At 43.8% G+C, this 19,993-nt stretch overlaps 1 protein-coding gene across 1 annotated transcript; it reads left to right on the top strand.

The window, feature by feature from the left end:
- The first annotated feature begins 1,195 nt into the window (after positions 1-1,195).
- Positions 1,196-10,007, top strand: LOC127687627 (cytochrome P450 1B1). The gene is made up of 3 exons (XM_052186431.1): positions 1,196-1,802; positions 2,197-3,240; positions 6,260-10,007. The coding sequence occupies exons 2-3, from the start codon at positions 2,198-2,200 to the stop codon at positions 6,846-6,848; spliced, it is 1,632 nt and encodes a 543-aa protein (XP_052042391.1). The 5' UTR covers positions 1,196-1,802; position 2,197; the 3' UTR covers positions 6,849-10,007.
- Positions 10,008-19,993: the final 9,986 nt, after the last annotated feature.

The following is a 19,993-nucleotide window of genomic DNA, read 5'->3' as shown; positions in this document are numbered from 1 at the left end:
TGAGTTCAAATCCAGTCTCCACCTCTAGAGAACTTTGTGATTCGGATAATAGTCCCACAATCTCTCTGAATCTGTTTATTTGTAAACGAGACAATAACACAACGTTGGGAGTGGGTTAGCGGGAGATCGCACCAATGGCCCGGAGCTACAATTCTTCCTGTATTAGAAACAGTCTACCTCTTTCTTGGGTTGCCTTTTTCTGAGCCTCGCAAAAACCTTGTTCTCTCAGGTGTTTTGTAAGATACTTTGCTTTGGCTGCTATGAACAGGAGCAGTTGCTTCACCGGGCCATTTGACATCCCTGGCTTTCTCTTTGAAGAAAGCGTCCCCATGGCTAGTTTGGGAAACAGGCTGAATGAGTGGGGGTCGAGGAGTTGGCTGTGACCGAGCATCCTCTGGGCAGGCCCTGCGGGCTCAGCTGTGCGTGCGCCGCCGAGGGTGGCGGCGGCAGGCACCCCGCCCTTGGCCGCCGCCTCGGCGTGTCAGGTGTCGTGCGAAGCGCGGGAGGGGCGGCCGCGAGCAGCGCCCAGGGAGATGACTGGAGCCGACTTCCCAGAAGCGGCGCACGCAAGGCACAGCTCCGCACGCAAGGGGGAGGCGACAGCAGAAACTTTTCAACCCAACAGTCTGCCGGCTACAGAGCTGCCTCCTCCTCCCACTCACCGCCCCCTCTCGGGTCTGGTGCTCAGGGATTGCCTCTGGCGCCCAAGCTTGGATCACTGCCTGGGGCGACCTGAGCTGTCACGCGTGTCCAGCAGGTGGCAGAGTTCCTGTCGTTTCAAAGCGATAAGTCTTGCCTTCTGAGAGCTTTGTGTGCAGAAGGATGGTGCGCGCCTTGGGGCGGGAGAACGTTCAAGGTTTCTAGATCTCAGAGGTAGAAAGAGATCTGTGCACACAAAGGGCCAAATGCTTTGCAAAACCTTAACGTAAAGATAAATGCAAGGCGAACCAAGCTGCCCTGTTCCTAAAATGGCTAGTTTCTTTCCCTGGCTCGGTGCCTAAGGATCATGAGCAAGGCACCAAACTCGAGTCACCTGGAGGAGGAGGGCGTGCTCCTGGTTGCTCTTTGCTCCAGCGCGCAGAGGCGTAGGAAATTCTGTCCCAAGCTTAGTTCTGGGGAAAGCGTGGGGGTCTTGACTGGGGGAATGACTGATGACAAGCCGTTATCGCCAAAGGAAAACTTTACGAGGCGGATCCTAACAGAGCTGCCAGCTATTGTTCCAGGACAGTCCCAGCCCGCGGCGCGGACTTCCCACTGGACCACCCTGGGTCACCCTGAGCACGGACTTGAGACCCAAGTCCCAGATCTGTGGGCTTTCGCAATGCGTCCCGCCCCTCACGCCCCACCCCCTAAAGTCCCCGCTTCCTCCAGTCCCTAACCAGTCCTTAAAACTCCGGAGTAGAGGGATGGCGCATCGCCTTTGGGGTGCGTTGCAGACACCTCTGCGACGCCAGCTTGAAAGCCGCCTGCGGGCTGGGATTTAACTCCATTTTATCAACGCCCAACCCCCACTCATCTCAACCGCAACTCCAACTCCGTGAGAAAGCCCTGACTTTGCGGAGCCCCAGGTGCAGTGGCGCTCAGCAAACTTGAGACACTTTTTTTCCCCTATCCTCCATCTTAATCTAAGTTTAGGTTCTGACTGAGCCAAGAATAGGTGCTAAAGCAGCGGTCCTCAGGTGTCTAGGCCTCCAGGTCCCTGGGGACTCTCAGGTTGAAGTCTTGCAAAGTCTGGGCAGAGGCTCCACAGCTTCTCTCAGACTCCGCTGCTCTACACCGCTGGAAACCACGCTTCATAGCAGGTCAGTCTGTCCGCGGATCCACCTTCCCGAGGCCTCTTCAGAGCAGTTCTTGAAGGTCAGGGGTGGGGTATTAGGTACTTTGAAAGAAACCTGCCTTTGTGTCTGCCACCCACCGGCATTGTGTCGGGATTCTGGGAACCGTTAAGCAGCTGGGGATTTGGAATCTGGTATGTCTCTGCTGGAGGCAGGGCTGAGTAGGAAATGTAGTTTTAAGCATCTTGCCCAGAAAGTAAGCCTTTACCTGATCTATGCATGGCCTCCTCTCTACTCAACCCCAGGCTGTAGGCCCATGCTGGGGCTGAGATGCGCGCGCGGGGGTGGGGGTGGGTGGGTGGGTGGCACTCCTTTTTTTCTTTTCACACCTGAGTTTCACATTTTGCCTTTGTGTCCCCAGCATGGCCACGAGCCTTAGTGCAGACAGTCCGCAGCAGCTGAGCTCGCTGTCTACCCAGCAGACCACTCTTCTGCTACTCCTTTCCGTCCTGGCCGCCGTGCACTTAGGCCAGTGGCTGTTGCGACAGTGGCGACGGAAACCGTGGTCCTCGCCCCCAGGTCCCTTTCCTTGGCCACTGATCGGAAACGCAGCGGCTGTTGGCCAGGCGTCGCACTTGTACTTCGCTCGCCTTGCGAGGCGCTATGGCGACGTTTTCCAGATCCGTTTGGGCAGCTGTCCCGTGGTGGTGCTGAATGGCGAGAGTGCCATCCATCAGGCCCTGGTGCAGCAGGGCAGCATCTTCGCGGACCGGCCGCCCTTCGCCTCTTTCCGGGTGGTGTCTGGTGGCCGCAGTCTGGCGTTCGGCCACTACTCTGAGCGCTGGAAGGCGCAGCGACGCGCGGCCTATAGCACGATGCGTGCCTTCTCCACGCGCCACCCGCGCAGCCGCGGTCTCCTCGAGGGCCACGCGCTGGCAGAGGCTCGAGAGTTGGTGGCAGTGCTGGTGCGGCGCTGCGCGGGCGGCGCCTTCCTCGATCCGACGCAGCCGATCATTGTGGCTGTGGCCAATGTCATGAGCGCTGTGTGCTTCGGCTGTCGGTACAACCACGACGATGCCGAGTTCCTGGAGCTGCTCAGCCACAATGAGGAGTTCGGGCGCACGGTGGGTGCGGGCAGCCTGGTGGACGTGCTGCCCTGGCTGCGGCTGTTTCCCAACCCCGTGCGCACCACTTTCCGCGAGTTCGAGCAGCTCAACCGCAACTTCAGCAACTTCGTTCTGGACAAGTTCCTGAGGCATCGAGAAAGCCTGGTGCCCGGGGCTGCTCCTCGAGACATGACAGACGCCTTCATTCTCTCTGCCGAAAAGAAGGCATCCGGGGGTCCTGGCGACGATCCCTCCCGGCTGGACCTGGAGGATCTGCCTGCCACTATTACGGACATCTTCGGAGCCAGCCAGGACACTCTTTCCACCGCGCTGCTGTGGCTGCTCATTCTCTTTACCAGGTAAAGCCTCCAGGAGGGATGGCTCGGTCCTTGCTTTCCTTCTTTGAAAAAAGGAGTGCGGCTAAAAGGTCACTAGCTGAGCGCAGGGTTTGAGGTTTTGCCCCGCGTCGCCCCCCAACCCCTAATTCCTTCAAACTGAGATCTCAGGTAAGATAAGGCCGGGTCCAACTGGGCAGTCTAAGAAAGGCTTCCCCTCCAAGCGTTGCCAGGACTTAACAGCATCTCTGATGTTGTGCCCCACTCCCTATACCCCCTCCCCCGTGACAGGGAACACATTTACGAAGGGCTCTCCCCCCACAAACAAACAAACAAACAAAAAACAAACAAGTGTTTTACCTTGCCGGCAGATCAACTTTGATCCTTCTGAGGCTCAATAGAAGCAAAATTGGATCGGTTCCAAGGTTAAAGGAAGTGCAGTATAATGTTAAATAAACACAGCGCACATCAGTAAGGGTAGGCTGTTCATCTCAGGCCCTGCTTCCAGCTTCGGGGCAGAGCTAAGTTACCAGGCTAGGGAAGCCAGCAAAGCTCTGTTCCCAGAGGACAACCTGAGAATAAGGTTTACCCTGAGGCGGTTGCACTGCAAAATATGCAAGTGGAGTCACGTCTGCAGTATGTGATCAGCTTCTAGAGAGGAGTCTAGGACCTGGTGGGCCTCTCTCTCTCTCTGGTCCTGATCTCAGGGCCAGGGAGCAGATCTCTACAGCACTCACTGCAAGGCTGCACACAAGGATTAATTAAGCAGCGCCCCACCTCCTCCCCGCACTCAGGTGGTCTAAGTAAATGAATCCTTTGTGGGAATTTGACGATTACCTATTAATTACCTATAATTCAGATTTAACCTGTATCTTATCTAGAAGCATTACTTCTTTTCTTAGAGCATAAGGCAGCGGTTCTCAAATGGTGGGTCGCTCGATTCCTGCCGCCTAAAATCGTAGGGAAACACAGATACAGTACTATTCATAACAGTGACAAAATTGCAGTTTTGAGGTAGCAATGGAAATAATTTTAGGGGTCACCAAAACACGAGGAACAGCGTTAGGAAGGGTGAGAGCCACTGCCCTAAGCAATGCTGAAGATGTGCTCGCCTCCGAATTTGGCACGCAGGGTCCGTTTCCTATTGGAAGTCACGCAATTCGTATTTCTTTAGACCTACTTTCACATTTAAAAGTATATTTAAAATGACTTTTCAATATTAAAGTCAAATCGTGTAAACATATATTGGGACTATCAGGATGAGAGGCAGAGGAAGCAGAAAGAGAAGAAAGGGCATTGAACCCAAGATCAGGATAAAGGTCTTCTTCCTTGAAGATCTTGGGGTGCCTTTCACACCCCAAGATAAGTGGGTACTCTTTGAAAATTTTTTTTTTTATTGAGCTGTATAGGTTGTTCTCCATGTGTTCCAAAGAAATAAAAAGTTCAGGGTCATTTTCAATGCAATAAAGGTGACATTTTTCCTTTTCGTGAAAAGGCGATATAACCAGAGTGAGCAAGTTACGATGCCCGTTTAGATATAAATTTTATTGATGCAGTTGCAGCTGGTACACCTGAACACAGTGCCTGCTGTTGCATTCCTTCGAACTGCAGCAGCTGGAGGGACAGTTTGCCCGTAAGGTCCAAAATGCTTATGATTTGGCCCTCAGTGGAAAATGTTGGCAAGTTCTATTAAGTGTTTTTTAAACTACCCATTGTTTCGCCGTTTAAAATACTTATTTTCAGTGGCTGTAATTATTCTTCCCCACCCCACCTCCTTTTTGAGCCTTCTACTTACTGTAGTGGACGCATCCTCATCTTCTAACATTGATTTCAGTATGTTTTCTCTTTTACATATTTTTTATTTTTGTCTACTTTTATGTATATGAATGTTTTGCCTGGGTGTGTACAGATGTGTACCAGGTGCATGCCTGGTGCCTGCAGAGGCCAGAAGGTGTTTTCCTGGGGATTAGAGTTATAGACTCCAGTAAGCTATCACATGAGGGCTGGAAATCAATCTCAAGGTCCTCTACAAGAACAGCTGGTGCCCTTAACCACCCAGGCATCTCTCCAGCCCAGATTTTAGCAATTTTGATGGCTACATAATATCTTGTTCTAGTTATATACATAGATACAATCCGGTTCCAGTTTTAACATTAATAGTTTGGGCTGCATTTTGAGTTTTAAGCATTTCTGTGATTATATGTCATTATCCCTGTTAAGCTATTTTCTGAATGTGGGCTTCTAGGTATAAAATATTGGGTTTAAAAATGAGAGGCTAAGGGATTGCCTTTATAGAGTTTGTGGTAAAGGAAGATTTTGAATTCCAGAAGAATTGTCCCCATTCCTAGCAACAACAGTGCAGACCTATAATTGGTACCTCATCTGATAAACTGGGGCTCTGCTTTGTGAGTTTAGGAAATGTGTAGTGTCATCTATCTGGAGATCAATAATACGTTATAAAATAGGAACAATCAATTGCCTAAGGATATGAGGGAAGAAAAATAATTTGCTTTCAGGGTAGCATTTTAACTTTTGTGGGTCCAGGGTCCTTTTGCCTTTGTAGACTTCTTTATAAAACATTGAACATATATTTTTATAACTACACTGATATAAAATGAACATGTTAAAATGTGTATGTGAACATCTAGCTGTAAGTCCATTTGTTTAGGTCTGTAGGTTTTAAAAGATAGACAAATATTTTCCTGGGTGTCTAAAATGTATACTCTTGTGAATTTTTAGACTTTAAAAAACTGGAGGTTTTATTTTCTCACAATGAGAAATAAGTCCAAGGCCACAAGAGGCTTATTACAGAAAAATAAAATTACTATTGCCTAACTTGTAATACTGAGTGAGAGAAATTAGTAACCTGTTTTAGACTTTCTTTTAGAAATTGTAATTTGGTTACAGACCTACTTACTTTATGGAATTAAAATAGGAGTGTAGTGTGCTGCTGGGGAAAGATGAACTGATTTTGTGCTCTCTCTCCCCCTTCTCCCTTCCTCCTTCCCCTTCCGTCCTTCCTTTCATACTAAAATCAAAACAGATACCCGGATGTGCAGGCCCGCGTGCAGGCCGAGTTGGACCAGGTTGTGGGGAGGGACCGCCTGCCCTGCATCAAGGACCAGCCCAACCTGCCATATGTCATGGCTTTTCTTTACGAATCAATGCGATTCTCCAGCTTTTTGCCTGTCACCATTCCGCATGCCACCACCGCCAACACCTTTGTTTTAGGCTACTACATCCCCAAGAATACAGTCATTTTCGTTAACCAATGGTCTGTGAATCATGACCCAGCCAAGTGGCCTAACCCAGAGGACTTTGATCCAGCCCGCTTCCTGGACAAGGATGGCTTCATTAACAAGGCACTAGCCAGCAGCGTGATGATATTTTCAGTGGGCAAACGGCGGTGCATCGGCGAGGAGCTGTCTAAGATGCTTCTGTTTCTCTTCATCTCCATCCTCGCCCACCAGTGCAATTTTGAGGCGAACCAAAATGAGCCCTCGAACATGAGTTTCAGTTACGGCCTGACCATTAAGCCCAAGTCGTTTAAAATCCATGTGTCTCTTAGAGAGTCCATGGAGCTCCTTGATAATGCTGTTCAAAAGCTGCAAGCCGAAGAAGCTTGCCAGTGAGCCGCAGCCTCAGTTCTCAAAAGTGAGCAGAAACCAAGTGTCCCGAAGGTGAGGCACGCTGTCCAGTCCATGGCTCCTCCTGGGCCCGTGCTGGAGTTCCTGGAAGTATTTTGGAATTCAAAAGCAAAAAGGGCCCAAGGAATTTGGATTTTTTCAATTAAACATATGCATACATATTATTAGCATGTGTGCATAACTAACAAGGTATTTCATCACTCTGCCCTTTTGGGTAGATTTGAGAGGTAACTTCTATTACAGAAATTAGCCCCACAGGAAATAGCAGTAAGCAAAGGCTTAGGATATACTCATGATTCAATTACAAGTGATTTCAGTGTAAAATGTAAAGACCAGAAATTCCTCTACCAAGAGTCAACTTGCTTAGAAAAATGCTTCAACTCCTTTGTGGGTCTGCATGAGGTTTTCTTTCTGCCTGTGTGATGTCCCTCTCACTGTAGAATGGACCATAAAGTCAGTTGCTCCCCCAAAATAACTGCAGTAGGTTTTAGAGATTAGCGAATTTAAAGGTAAATTGTTTAGATAGCAAAAGATTTTTATAAGTTAAAGCTGTATCTCATTTGGTTGTTCAGATGAAGTATTCCAGTTATAAGGGAGAAAAAGTTTTGCCAGGCCAGCTTAAGCTTTCATTTTGGGGATGTAATAAACTGGTCTCAGTACTAAGCCTGTTAAACTTACAAAAAGCCTCAAGTCACCAAATAGTATTCAATGCATATAAAATTTCACATAATTATTCATAAACATCATATGAATATTAGCTATTCGACCAGGAAAACATTTGAATAATGTATTTCTTATGTCATATTGCAAACCAAAAAGTATAATCAGTTGAATGAAATTTGCCCAAATCCAGGAAATGAGCTTACTAAGTCGGTCTGTTTTGACATCAGGGAACCAAGTAACAGAAAGATCTTTTCTTATTTATAGTTCATACAAGGAACAAATCTCAAAACTAAGCCAGCAAAATATGTTCTGATCTGTAATTGTAGTTACAACACAGATGCTTCTTTTGGAATTGACCCCATTAATATGTTATGATACCAAAGTCTCAGCTTGCTTCGATTTTAAATTAGTTTAAAAATCCATCTTGATTATTTTGTTTCCGTTGAAGCTAGAGAAAATATGGTCATTACCCCACAGAAGGTGAGACACCTAATCTCTGCCTAAGGATCAATGCCAAATGGAAAAATAAATAAGTAAACAAACAAACAAACAAACACAGGCCATGAATGTTCTGGGTGTTCATATTAGAGATCATATGATAGGAAACTTGCTACAACCAGTAGTTGGTAGTTTCTTTTTATGTGTTTTTACTATTGTTGTTGTAGTTGTTTTTTAAGTTGAGTATTAAGGTCTGTGGGTTTTTTTTTTTTTAAGTCAGAATCTGAAGATTGTCTTGGGAGGTTGTTTAGCAACTGCTTCTTGGAAGTGCAGAGGCGGTTAAAATTGGCTCTTTTATTTAGGATGGCAACACTATGGGCAGTTACTTCCTGGAGGCTGAGAGAGGAGAAATGTGTGCATTTGGATGATGTAAACGATCCAAAAGCCCTTTAAGAAAGGTTGGATGAGTGGAAAAGTGGGGACGGGGCCTGTGGGAGTTTCCCATTTCTGTTTTTGTTGCAATTAGCCGGAACACAAGAAGCCCACAGCACTCAGTAAGCCCGCTTAGTGTTGGCTCTGTTTTGTTGGGCTTCTTGGAATTTTCATATCGCCATTACAAAGGAAGGAGTGTGTGATGCTCTTTGTGTGTAGAGGCCAGAAGCTGCCAGACAGAGAAAGCTTAAGCAGAGGAGAGATATCTAAACGGTCCCCATTCACTCCAAATTAGTTTCCTGAACTATAAAATTTGAGGCATGAATGCTTAGAAAAAACAGAGTTTTGAGGGGCAGGCCTTACATTCAATCGTCTCCTAAGAGTGGCTAGAGCCCTGGACCTCACTCCCTCTCTCTCCCATTCACATCTGCTTTGTAGTTGGAAGTTGTATTATTAAAAATGTAATGCAATCCTTATTTAAATTTCTCACAACGGAACCCCTTGAATGTGAAACACAGGTTGTGTCAGTATTTAAAAGGCCTTATTTTCAACTATAAAAATTTATGCAATAATTTTTAAGTTTTTCAGTCATTTTAAAAGCATGCACCTTAGTAAGGCTGGGACAGTGGTTTGAACTTCCGTGGACCCTTTACTGTGAGAAATTTATAATAGTGAAAGTCTTCATGTTCCAATCTGGACTCTTCACTGAACCAACTGCCCCAGATGTTTTGTGAATATAGGGGTCATTTTCATCTGATGCTTTCAGCAAAGGAGAAAGTAGGGGGCTTGCTTTAACATATTTAGAACCTAGTGTAAGGAAGAAGGATACAAGCCAGGAAAGAGTAATAATTGTCATATTTGGAAGCTCTAATGGGGTACTGGCTTAGTCAGAAAGGCTGCTTTTATTTCTGCTTTAGAGGGACATCTTTTTCTGGTCACCATGTCTATCAGACGATCTCCTTCAGGTCAGTGCATCAAAAGCATGCTTATATTAAATGCCTCATTTATACAGTTAGGCTTAGACGATGTCAGAATGTTGCTTTTTTTTTTTTTTTACCCCCAGAACAAAAATAGATGCCTCAGGTGTGTTTTATGGATTAATCAAAAGAGTTCATGCCCCAGAACTTAGCCTTTCCCTGTGAAATATTAGCACACTCTAATGCATTCCCACTAGGGTTGTTCTAGACTAAGTAGATAGATCACCATGTATGCTAATTAGTATGTTTTTAGCTGTGACACAATTGTATGATAAAAGGTGTATGTTACCAGGTGATAATAACCCAGGAATAACTCCCTATTTAGCTTCTTATGTTTTTGTACTTTGTCATATATATTCTTAATATGTATATAGCTGATACAATGCATATAAAATTTCACATAATTATTCATAAACATCATATGAATATTAACTATTAAGCCAGGAAAACTTTTGAATAATGTATTTCTTATGTTATATTGCAAACCAAAAAAGTGTAATCAGTTGAATGAAATTTGCCCAAATCCATGAAATGAGCCTATTACACAGAATTGATATACCAAAATTTAAGATATCTTGTCTTCATTATCTATCGTGAAACATTGTTACCTAAGCAATAAAAGCCACTGTCATAATTCTGTGAAATTTATTTTAATGCTGCAGGAAATACAGTCTAATTGGTCATGTATTTCTACTATTATCATGTGCCTTGCATTGCAACACTGTGGTATCTGGTTCTAGCAGTCTCTACATTGTGTTAATTCAGTTTTCATGTCACTTTGTGGTTTGTCCCTGCCTTCAACATTGTTATACATAAGTGCATTGCTTCCTAATTTGTTAAAAAAAAAAGAAAAATGTTACATTTTCTTTGATCATCTCATACTTGAGCCTGTTTTCTCTCTTATTTTTTTCTAGTTTTTTAATTCAATACTTTTTTCAGCATCCAGTTTTCTAGCAAATCTATGGTTTGTACATTAGTAAACTTATAAAGACCAACAAAGAGTTAAACTTGTAATTTTGAAAGATTGGATTAAGATTGGATTCTTCACATGCTGACCTAACATTTCTGCTTCATCTGAAAAATGCAGGCTACGTGCATCTCCTCCAGCAGCACGGTGCTGTGGAGTATGCAATTCATGTATTTTTAGGATTCGTGCACCTTGATTAGTAAGAGCAGCCGGTGCCCAGTAAAATAGGACAGATGGGAAACTTCGCTCATGCACTATGTGGAAATATTTTTCTGAGGAGCTGTTTATTTGGTAAGTGATACTGTGTCATAGGACCCATAGCCAGGGCCACACTGTTCTGCACACATAGGCTGCAGGGCTCTGTGATGCCAGAGGTCCTCACTTCTTCCAGAGAACCAGTCCTGTTATTACAAAAACAGGAAAACAAGCCAGAAAGTCAAGACAGCGCTTCATGCCACCAATATTTTGGCTGGGAACATCAGTTTAGCAGCCCAAAAGGGATGGCTGTGAATTGGACTTAAGGAATAGTCACTCAGTTTTCAGAGAAATGACAAAAAATTCTTGGAAAATGGTCATATCTGTTGTGGGAAATATTAAAAAACAATGAACCCGCCAACTCTCCGCAGTGCCCTACCACCGCTCCCACGCTCCTGCTGGCCGGTCAACTCTCTTGCCACTCCGGACCTGTTTGGGAGGGTTGGGGCCGCAGAGTTCATTTCACTACCCCACAATGCCCCACGCATCCCACGGTCAGCCATCTCAATACCTAATTACCCGGTAGAAACATGACTCTTAAAGCTTAATTAACCAATCAGATTTATGTATCAATAATATGACAATTATAAGATGCCAGCACAGTAATCTCAGAGCCAATTGATTATGATAGTATTTCTAAACTTGTGAAATCATAGCTATTTGTGGCAGGAAAACACCACGTAGGTACACCTCGGTTCCAAGTAGCCATCTTGGTTCCTCCTCCTACCCTGAGGCACTTCTCTCTCCTCCACTCTTAGCTCCGCCTCCCTTTTCCCTGCCCAATCAGAGTCCTCCCACTGCCCTAATGTGATTGGATGGGGAAAAGCCTGCAACACATATCCAATTAAGGACAAGTAAGAGAAATAATTTCTTGGGGTGGGGGAGCCTAAAATCTCCATGGGGTCAAGGTTTTTGTTTGGGGATGGGAAGGCGGAGAGAGTAAACCCAATTAATCTGAGAGCGTCCAGGCCTGACGCAGGTGGGAGGTGAAGGCAGCTCTGGGCATCCGCCAGGTACACTCACTGGAAGCTCAAAAACGTTATTCTGGGGCACTCCACCTTCCTGCATACGTGTTCTAGAAACTAACTCTCTTTTAGCTCTCTCTTATTCAAGCTCAGTGGACCTTTGCTTTCTGGCTTGGATCTCTTAGCTACCTCTGGGAAAGGAGGAAAAAGAAGGAAATCTACATATATTCAGATACAAAAACAATTCTGTTGCATTTTGGATTAAGATATTGAAGGGGTGGGGTGGGGTAAGGGGATGATGGTTCACTATGCAAAATGCAAGCATGGAGTCCTGCAATTGGATCCCAACACCCACACAAAAGCCAGGTGTGGCCGTGCCCGTCTGGAACCCTGGTGCTGGGGATAGAGATAGGGATAAATCCAGGGGCTGCTCAGGCCAGAGTGGCTGGAAAGATGCGCTCTGGGTTCAGTGAGAGGCCCTGTCCTCTGGCCTCCAAACACGCCATGCCAGTGATGGTGCACATATAGGCACATGTAACAGAACACAGGAAAAAAATCCATGCAATCTCTAAGCATCAGTGTCATGTTTCAAACTCCTTTACCTGACAAGACACGAACACATTTTAAGAAAAAAATGGTATTACTACTGTCCTTTAGCTTGTTTCAGGTAAGAGAGTAAGAAATAGAAGACAGGGAGGGCTACTAAACAGTTTTGGATCAGAGTACTAAAATAAGCTTGAACACACTCCAGTGTGACAGCCTTATGGGGGAGGGGTAATACACAAAATAATTTGGAAGCATGCTCTTCTGCACGGTCCCTGGGAGCTTACTGCTGTGCCTTGGTACCATCTTCCCAACTGGCCTATGATTGGAAATAGAAGGTTGTTTGTCAGTCTCTGAGACTGTGATCTTTAGTCACAGCAGTGTCCTTTCTTTTGAGGGACATACTATTGCAGATCCATTCTAGTGGCTACATTTTTTTTTTTAAAACAAACAAACTGGCAGTAGTAGGCACTAGGGGATGCGTGGAGCTCCCATGATTCTCCCCCAGGGCTGAGGGGAACACAAAATGTCATGTGACCCGACTCCCAGGCACTTGTCCTACAGAGAGGTACTGGGTACCTATTTCCTAAGTGTTTATGGAGGCTCTATTCATAATCCACCCAAACTCCAAATGGCTTTTCTTTCAAAGGTGATTAGCTAAGGTGAATGTGGTACAGCCACACACTAGGATAGGACTCAGCAATCAAAATGAATAACTGTGCGTAAACACAGCATCTGGACGATTGTCAGGGAGTCATGTTGGTTCAAAAAAAAAAAAAAAAGAAAAGAAAAGTCAGCCTCACATACTTGTGGTGGAGTATGCCTTTAATCCCAACACTTAGGAGGCAAATGTAGGCTGATCTCTAAGTTCAAGGCCAGCCTGGTTGACAGGTGAGTTCCAGGACAGCCAGGGCTATGGAGAAACCCTGTCTCAAAAGACAAAAACAGAAAATGCCTCAAAAGGTTATCTATATGATTCCACTCATGCAATAATTCAGTGATGGAGAATGGTAGATTTGATTCTTTATTATGCAAATAGTTACATGGCCATATAATTTTATTATAGTAAAAACAAAAGTTAAACAGTTTTCAAGGGTAGTTAGTGTAAGGAGAGCTTCCAAGGACTTGATGTAGGTTTCCAGAGTTCATGGCTACTATTTCTGCCTAAGCAATAAGATGGCAGCTCTGAGGGTGGAGGTCAACCAGGTTGGCGAAGAAGGGCCGAGGCCTGTGCTGATATCCTTGCTATTTGGATGGTGTGTGTGTGTGTGTGTGTGTGTGTGTGTCTGTGTCTGTGTGTCTGTGTGTCTGTGTGCCTGCATGCCAGATTCTCCAAGTTCAACAGGAAATGGGCCACCAGCCTTTGGGGTAGAACCTTCTACAGGTCAAAGAGATTTTATTTTGATGCCATTAGGGTGTTAATTGTGTACAAACCAGGCACTGTTGTAGGCAGGGGGATAGAGAGGGAACCCTAGGCTCTGGAGCCAATAATCTTAGTAGGATGAATGGGTGGGTGGAGGTAAACTTAACATCTCCAGTAAGTATGTGATACAATCAACAAACAGAGTGGTGTGTGTGTATGTGTGTGTGTGTGTGTGTGTGTGTGTAGTATGGGTTTGTGTATACTTGTGTGTACATGTGTGCATGGTGTGTATGTCTGTTTAAGAATGTATATGGTGTATGCAGTTGTATGTGTTCCGCATGTTGGGGGCTTGTTTACAATGAATTCTCAGGGAAGGCTCTATAGGAGGCGACAGCAAGGGGCAAGCATTAAGGATGCTTCATCCTAAGTTGTCCTCATGAAGGAAATGCAGACAGGGAGTCAGCAGACAGCACACTAATCACCCACAGCAGTAACAAAAAGACTGGTTACACCCATTAAGTTGATTTCATAGTCACTTAAAATCTGGGCAATTTGAAATAAAATAGTGTGAGCACGCCCTATGACAGATGTTGTGGGCAAGTCCTTAATCTGTCTTGGCTTCTGTTTTTGCCAAATGTCATTAGTGTGGTCCAGACCATTCCCTGACTCCACGGGAAGATTCAGACAGCAGGCTTCAGGAGCTAATGTCCTTTCCAACACTGCCTTTAAAAGTGCACATTACGGTGGATCCCAGTACATGCTGTGATCCTAACTCTTAGAAACAGAGGTGGGAGTCTGTTAGGAGAGTCCAGAGGCTATTCTCCACACACAGTGAGTTTGAGGATTGTCTCTGCTGCTCCAGACCCTCTGTCTGAAACAAAAATCAAACAAAAATAAACAAAAAGTATATTCTAATGATCTGTGGGACTGTTCAATGCTGTATGTACCAAATGTCTCCAGACTGATTCTGTGAGTCCTTTGTTTCTGGGACACTCTGTCTCTGTGCCTTATGAACACACTCTTATGTATGGCTGAAAAAAAAAAAACCGTTAAATCTCAGTGTGTGGTTTGCAGAGATTGGGTTGCTCGGATGGGGTGAGACTGTGGGAGATCACAGGTCCTCTGCTGGTCAGCAGCCTGTGTGGAGGTTCCTCTCTCTGGGGTTTATTTATTGTTTCACTTACACAGTTCCCTTGGGACACCAGGCATCAGGTTACATCCAGCTCAGGGAGGCCTCTGAGAAGGCCATGCTGAGGAAGTTCAGGATGTTCCTCTCCCTTCTGAGGCCATCCTTTCTGTTCTCTGGCTCACGTTCCACTGCTGAGCGGATCCGGTCAGGCTAAAGGGCACCTTTGTTCTCTAACCCTCTCCCTAGGCATCACCTTTTAAATTTAAGGCTCTCTTTTCTAGGATTCCACAGACCCACAGCAAATCCGGCTGCTCTGAGTTTGGCCTTGACACCAAAAGGTAGCCTGGGGGACAATGGACAAAACAGTAGAAGAAAGGGGATGGTAATGCATTGTGTTTTGCAATGTGGCTTCCAGGAGCCAGTTGCTATAGAAACAAGGTAAGCTTGTCTGCCTCTTTTTCTAATTTCAAACCTCTAGAAGTGGCTCTAGGAAGATCTATTGAGAATTTGTTATCAGAAACCAACTACCTGTTTGCCTTCCCCAAATACATCTTAGAGCTCATTTTCTTTGTGACAGTGTGTTGGGGGTTGGACCATCATATAGACCTGCTGGTGGCTTTGCAGAGCTCCACACTGAGTTCTTTCTACTGTCTGCCCTGTCTCCTCTGACTGGAGTGCAGATCCCACCTCAGTGAAGCCCCACCCCGAGAGCACCCCGTTTAACACCTATTGGTTCCCTCTTTCAGGCTCTTTCAAAACCTCAACCCTGCTCTATTCTCTCTGTGTGGGCCAATCCTGGCAAGTATCTCAAGACAGCCTAAAGTTAACATGATTTTGTTTCGGGTTTGTGGTCTGTCTCTAGTTCCATCCCACTCCTCAGAGTATAAATTTGTATGTCTGATGCCCCCACTAGAACAGAATCTGGGAAAACAGATGGAGTCACCAGAGTTTGTATGATCGTCCTTCCAATCCTCCCCCCAAACTCCCAACAGGCACAGAATTGCCATCCCAGGAGTGGTGTCTCTAAGATGGCTTCTATGAAGCCTAGACCTAAAGACTTATGGAAGGATAATGAGCAGTTGAGTGTGGTTTCTCATCTCTTTGGGATACTCTACTCTGGGATTCTCCACTCCTTCTCCTATTCCATATGGTCAACTCATCCTGATCTGGCCTTCACCTGTAAGGAGTCAAGCCAATGTCCCTGGTAGAAATAGCCTCAGGTCAAAAGAACAAGGGATGAAATAATCATAGCTATGTTTAAATGGAATTTGCAAGAGCTAAAGTCTCTCAAATACTGTCATCATAAGTTGGACGCTTTCCTGAGTCATTCCTCTGATATGGCGGCTCCACTGGCTAGCACACATTTGAAATGACATCAGAGGTCAACAAACTATGGTTCATGAACCAAATGTGGTCTGCCACCTGTGTTTGTTTATACAGCTTTCGAGCTAGGAGTCATTTTACATTTTTAGACAGTTGAAAGAAATCAGGAGATGAATAATATTTCCCGACAGAAGAGCATGTTATAAAATTCAAAATTTTATATCCGTGAAGGAGAGTAGCTGGAATGCAGCCACATTAATTTGTTCTCTTATTACCCGTGGCTATCATGGTACAATGGCAGAGTTCAGTAGCTATGACAGATACCACATGGCTTGCAATGCCTAAAATATTTAGTATCTGGCCTTTTACAGAAAAATCTTGTCAACCCTGGTCTACACGGTCAATTTCTCAGGGCATTGACTAGTAAGGATAACAATCTCTTCATGCTGCAAAGCTTGTTTTGGTTGGCACAGCACTTCCATATGATTGTTTCTGCCGGGGTCTTGGCTGGCCTTGGAATTGTGTTAGCACCCTGGCAAGCCGATACTGCCTCAGAGAAAGATATAACCAGCCCCCAAAGTCAAGATCCCCAAAGAAGGCACCAGGGAACAAAATAATATGCCAGTTATGCTTTCCACAAAGACAATATTTCAGACTCTGAAAATGTCAGCATTGTATCAGAAACTGAGGAACCCAACTACTAGAGGGCAGAATTCAGAGCCATGCACAGGTATTGTGAATATTTACCAACACTCATCATTCTTCCTACTTGCTAATAGTGTCTTGGGCATAGGCCATGTAGACTTTTTAAGACTCTTGAAAACTGACAGTAACATAACAGCAATGACTCAAACCCTCAAAGGAGGGTTTGTGGCTTGAGGTCTTAAAGGCCCATTTTCTTCTTGATTCTGGCCTTTTGATATTTTTAGGGCTAAATTCTTACTTTATTCTATTTTTAACCAACAAACAATTTTATACATATAATGAGGTACAAGGTAATGATTTGGCAGATTGTTTATTGATCAATCTGTAACTTGCACAGTCTTTTCATTTCTTTATGGGGAGAGCATCCAAAGGCCTTTTAAAAAAAATCTACAATAGTTGATGTTACTTGGAGAAACTGAGGCTAGAGTAGTCATGAGTGGGGCCTTTGGAGAGTAGCAGAGAGAGCGTGATGGGGAGAGGCCAGTCAATAGACACAAAGTTAAAGTTAGGAGAAATAATTCCTGGAATTCTATGGACTCCATGATTGTATAGCTTCTGTGGTGGGCTATAGCTTCAAAATTCTTGCATGTAGCCTAAGACATTTGATGGTTTAATCATCACAAGTGGTACTCTGAATTGTGTTTTGGAAAATTCTCATATGTTCTTACCATTTTCAATATAATTAACATAATTACAATATAATTTTATGTACAGCCGGGTTCATCCAGATGTTATTCAACATCTAACTCATGTTTCTAGGTGTTATTATAAACAGTTATAAAACTGTTATTATATTCAGTTATGAAACTGAATGTCATACAAACAAATACACTAACTCAGAGATGCCTTTTCTATTTGAAGAAATGTATTTAAACATCCCTAACACAGTTTGATGAGTGTTTAAAGAGAAATATGGATTAAGAGCTTTGGGAACAATGACTAAGAAATACCGAGAGCTTGCAGGGAGAGGACACTTAAGAGAGGCTCCAACAAAGGTGTCATGATGTCATTTTAGTTGAGCTGAAGACGACAATTTGCAGATGATCAGAGAGATATAATTTTGAGGTGAGAAGGAAGGTAGGAGGGTTGTGGATAGCCCTGGGGAATCCAGTGTGACATAATTCTAGAATCCCGGTGCACACTGCAATGCTGCCACCTTATGGTGTTCAAGAAAGAACTTCAGGGTGAGGGACTTGGATGTGCTTAGGGGTAGTAATGGTCTAAGTGTGATAGGGGATTTCTGATTGCATCTGTATGGGCTGCAGAGCTGTGGCAGGTATTGTGGGTATTTGTTCAAAACACACCATTCTTCCTACTTGCTAACAGAGTCTTGGTATAGTCTCCTATAGACTTTTCAAGGCTCTTGAATAATGTCAGAGACCTAAGGCTAATTGTCATACACTACATTCTTGGGAATGTAAAAAGAACATTTTAAAAGATGGGGCTGTATGGGTCGATGGAATGGATTCATAGTTAAGATATATTTTAATGGGTTATATTTAGGCTCACGCACACACAGATTCAGCGGGGAGAGAAGAAAAGATGCATGAATGTTTGTCTGAGGAAAGCCCTTGGGAAGGAAGATCTCTGATATATCAGGACATGATGCCAAATTTCATGGGGCTTGTGTAGCACGGAGTTGAGGGTTTTCTTCAGTTCTAGTTTTCAAATCCAGTCTTTTCTGTGTTACGAAAATGTGTGAATTTGCTGTTAAGTTTAACCTTTTAAAGTGAGTATTTACTCCTGGGGACAATGAACTTTATAAAGCCTCAAGTTTCTAGAGCACTATAAATTATTCAAGTAAATTATGTATGCTAAAACCTTAGCTCAGAGGTCACCATGGAGAAGTATGGAACAAAACACCAGCTATCCCAGCTGGAGTAATAATTATTATTAGGAACTTTAGGCCTAGAGGCAGGCAAGCAAACAAGATGTGTGAGCATAGTTTGCCAATGGAGATTTGAAAATTCAATCTATGAAAGAAACATGTGAACCATAGAACTGAGAATTGGGCCATATGATCCAACAGTCTGCAAACTGCACACTCAGAAGATACTTAGAGGCTCATGGGAAGCCTGGAGAACATTCTGGATCAGACCTGGGTCCCCAGGCATCCATTCGACCTTCTCCTTTCCATCTTCATGCAGGCTGTCCTTGAACTCATTTCAATCCTCCTGCCTCAACCTCTCAAATTCTGGGATTACATTCATGAGCCATCAGATCCATGTTTGGTTCAACTCTTGGTATTTTTTTCCTACAGGGATTTTTTTTAAAAGCATATATGGAGAAAATAAACAAAAGATCTGTAAGTGTAATTATACTTATAATTATGTAAATGCACAGGGATCTCCCAAATCAATACACCGTCAATTACTTATCTTTTCTCTCAAAAGTAGATTTACATGTGTATTAGTTTCTTCCTCTTCAAGTCCTTTTCCAACTTCAATGTAAACATCACATTTGTCAAAATGGATATCACTGACAAATGCACTGTACCATTTGAAAGAATGAAACGGAATATGTATATCTTAAAAACCATAGACTGAGTCAAAGCTTTATAATGGGACTGTGTTATGCCAAAATCACCAGCTAAAGCAAGCAACCAGAATACAACTTCATACTATAGTAAGACTTAGGTTTTGTTTGTTACTTCTATACTATGATAACATTGACAAGGAACTTTATGGAAAACCAAATAACATATAAGAATATATTAGTAATATAGGCAGAGAGAGATGACAGAAATATATTGGATGTAATGAACATACATCCTGAACATAGCTGATATGTATCTATCTATGATAGTTGTTACATTAAATGTGAAAATGTGGGTGATATGTAATATCAACAAAAAAATGAATAAAACACTGACCTATGTCAAAATTTTTTTCAATACAGGATCTCACTATGTAGCTCTGATTGTCTTAGAACTTACTATGTAGACCAGGCTAGCCTCAAACTCACAGGCCTGCCTCTGCCTCCTAAGTGCTGGGACTAAAGGCATGCACCACTGTGCCTGGCCCTATGTCAGTGTTAGATATAGTTTAAAAGTAAAGGCACAGAGGCAGGTGTACCATGCTAATACAGGTTAAAAGAATTCTCCAACAGATATATTAAATTTAGAAACACCAAAGCATAAAAATCAGATAAAGATAGACATAAATATGAAAGGGTTAAATTTCCAAGAATATGTGTATGAATCTAACAACAGTCTCAAATACATCAAGGAGAAGACATTTATAGTCCTTCTAAATAGTACTTTAAGGCTATATGGATACACAAATGTAGCTGGTCTCTTGTTACTTTCTGGGTTCTTCTTTCTTTCACACTTCTCTATCCTTTTCCCACCCTTTCACGAAAACTAAATAGA

Source organism: Apodemus sylvaticus, chromosome 6, assembly GCF_947179515.1.
Source record: "Apodemus sylvaticus chromosome 6, mApoSyl1.1, whole genome shotgun sequence".
Taxonomy (NCBI): domain Eukaryota; kingdom Metazoa; phylum Chordata; class Mammalia; order Rodentia; family Muridae; genus Apodemus; species Apodemus sylvaticus.
Note: the sequence above shows the minus strand (reverse complement) of the source record. Positions and strands in the feature narration are given on the sequence as shown.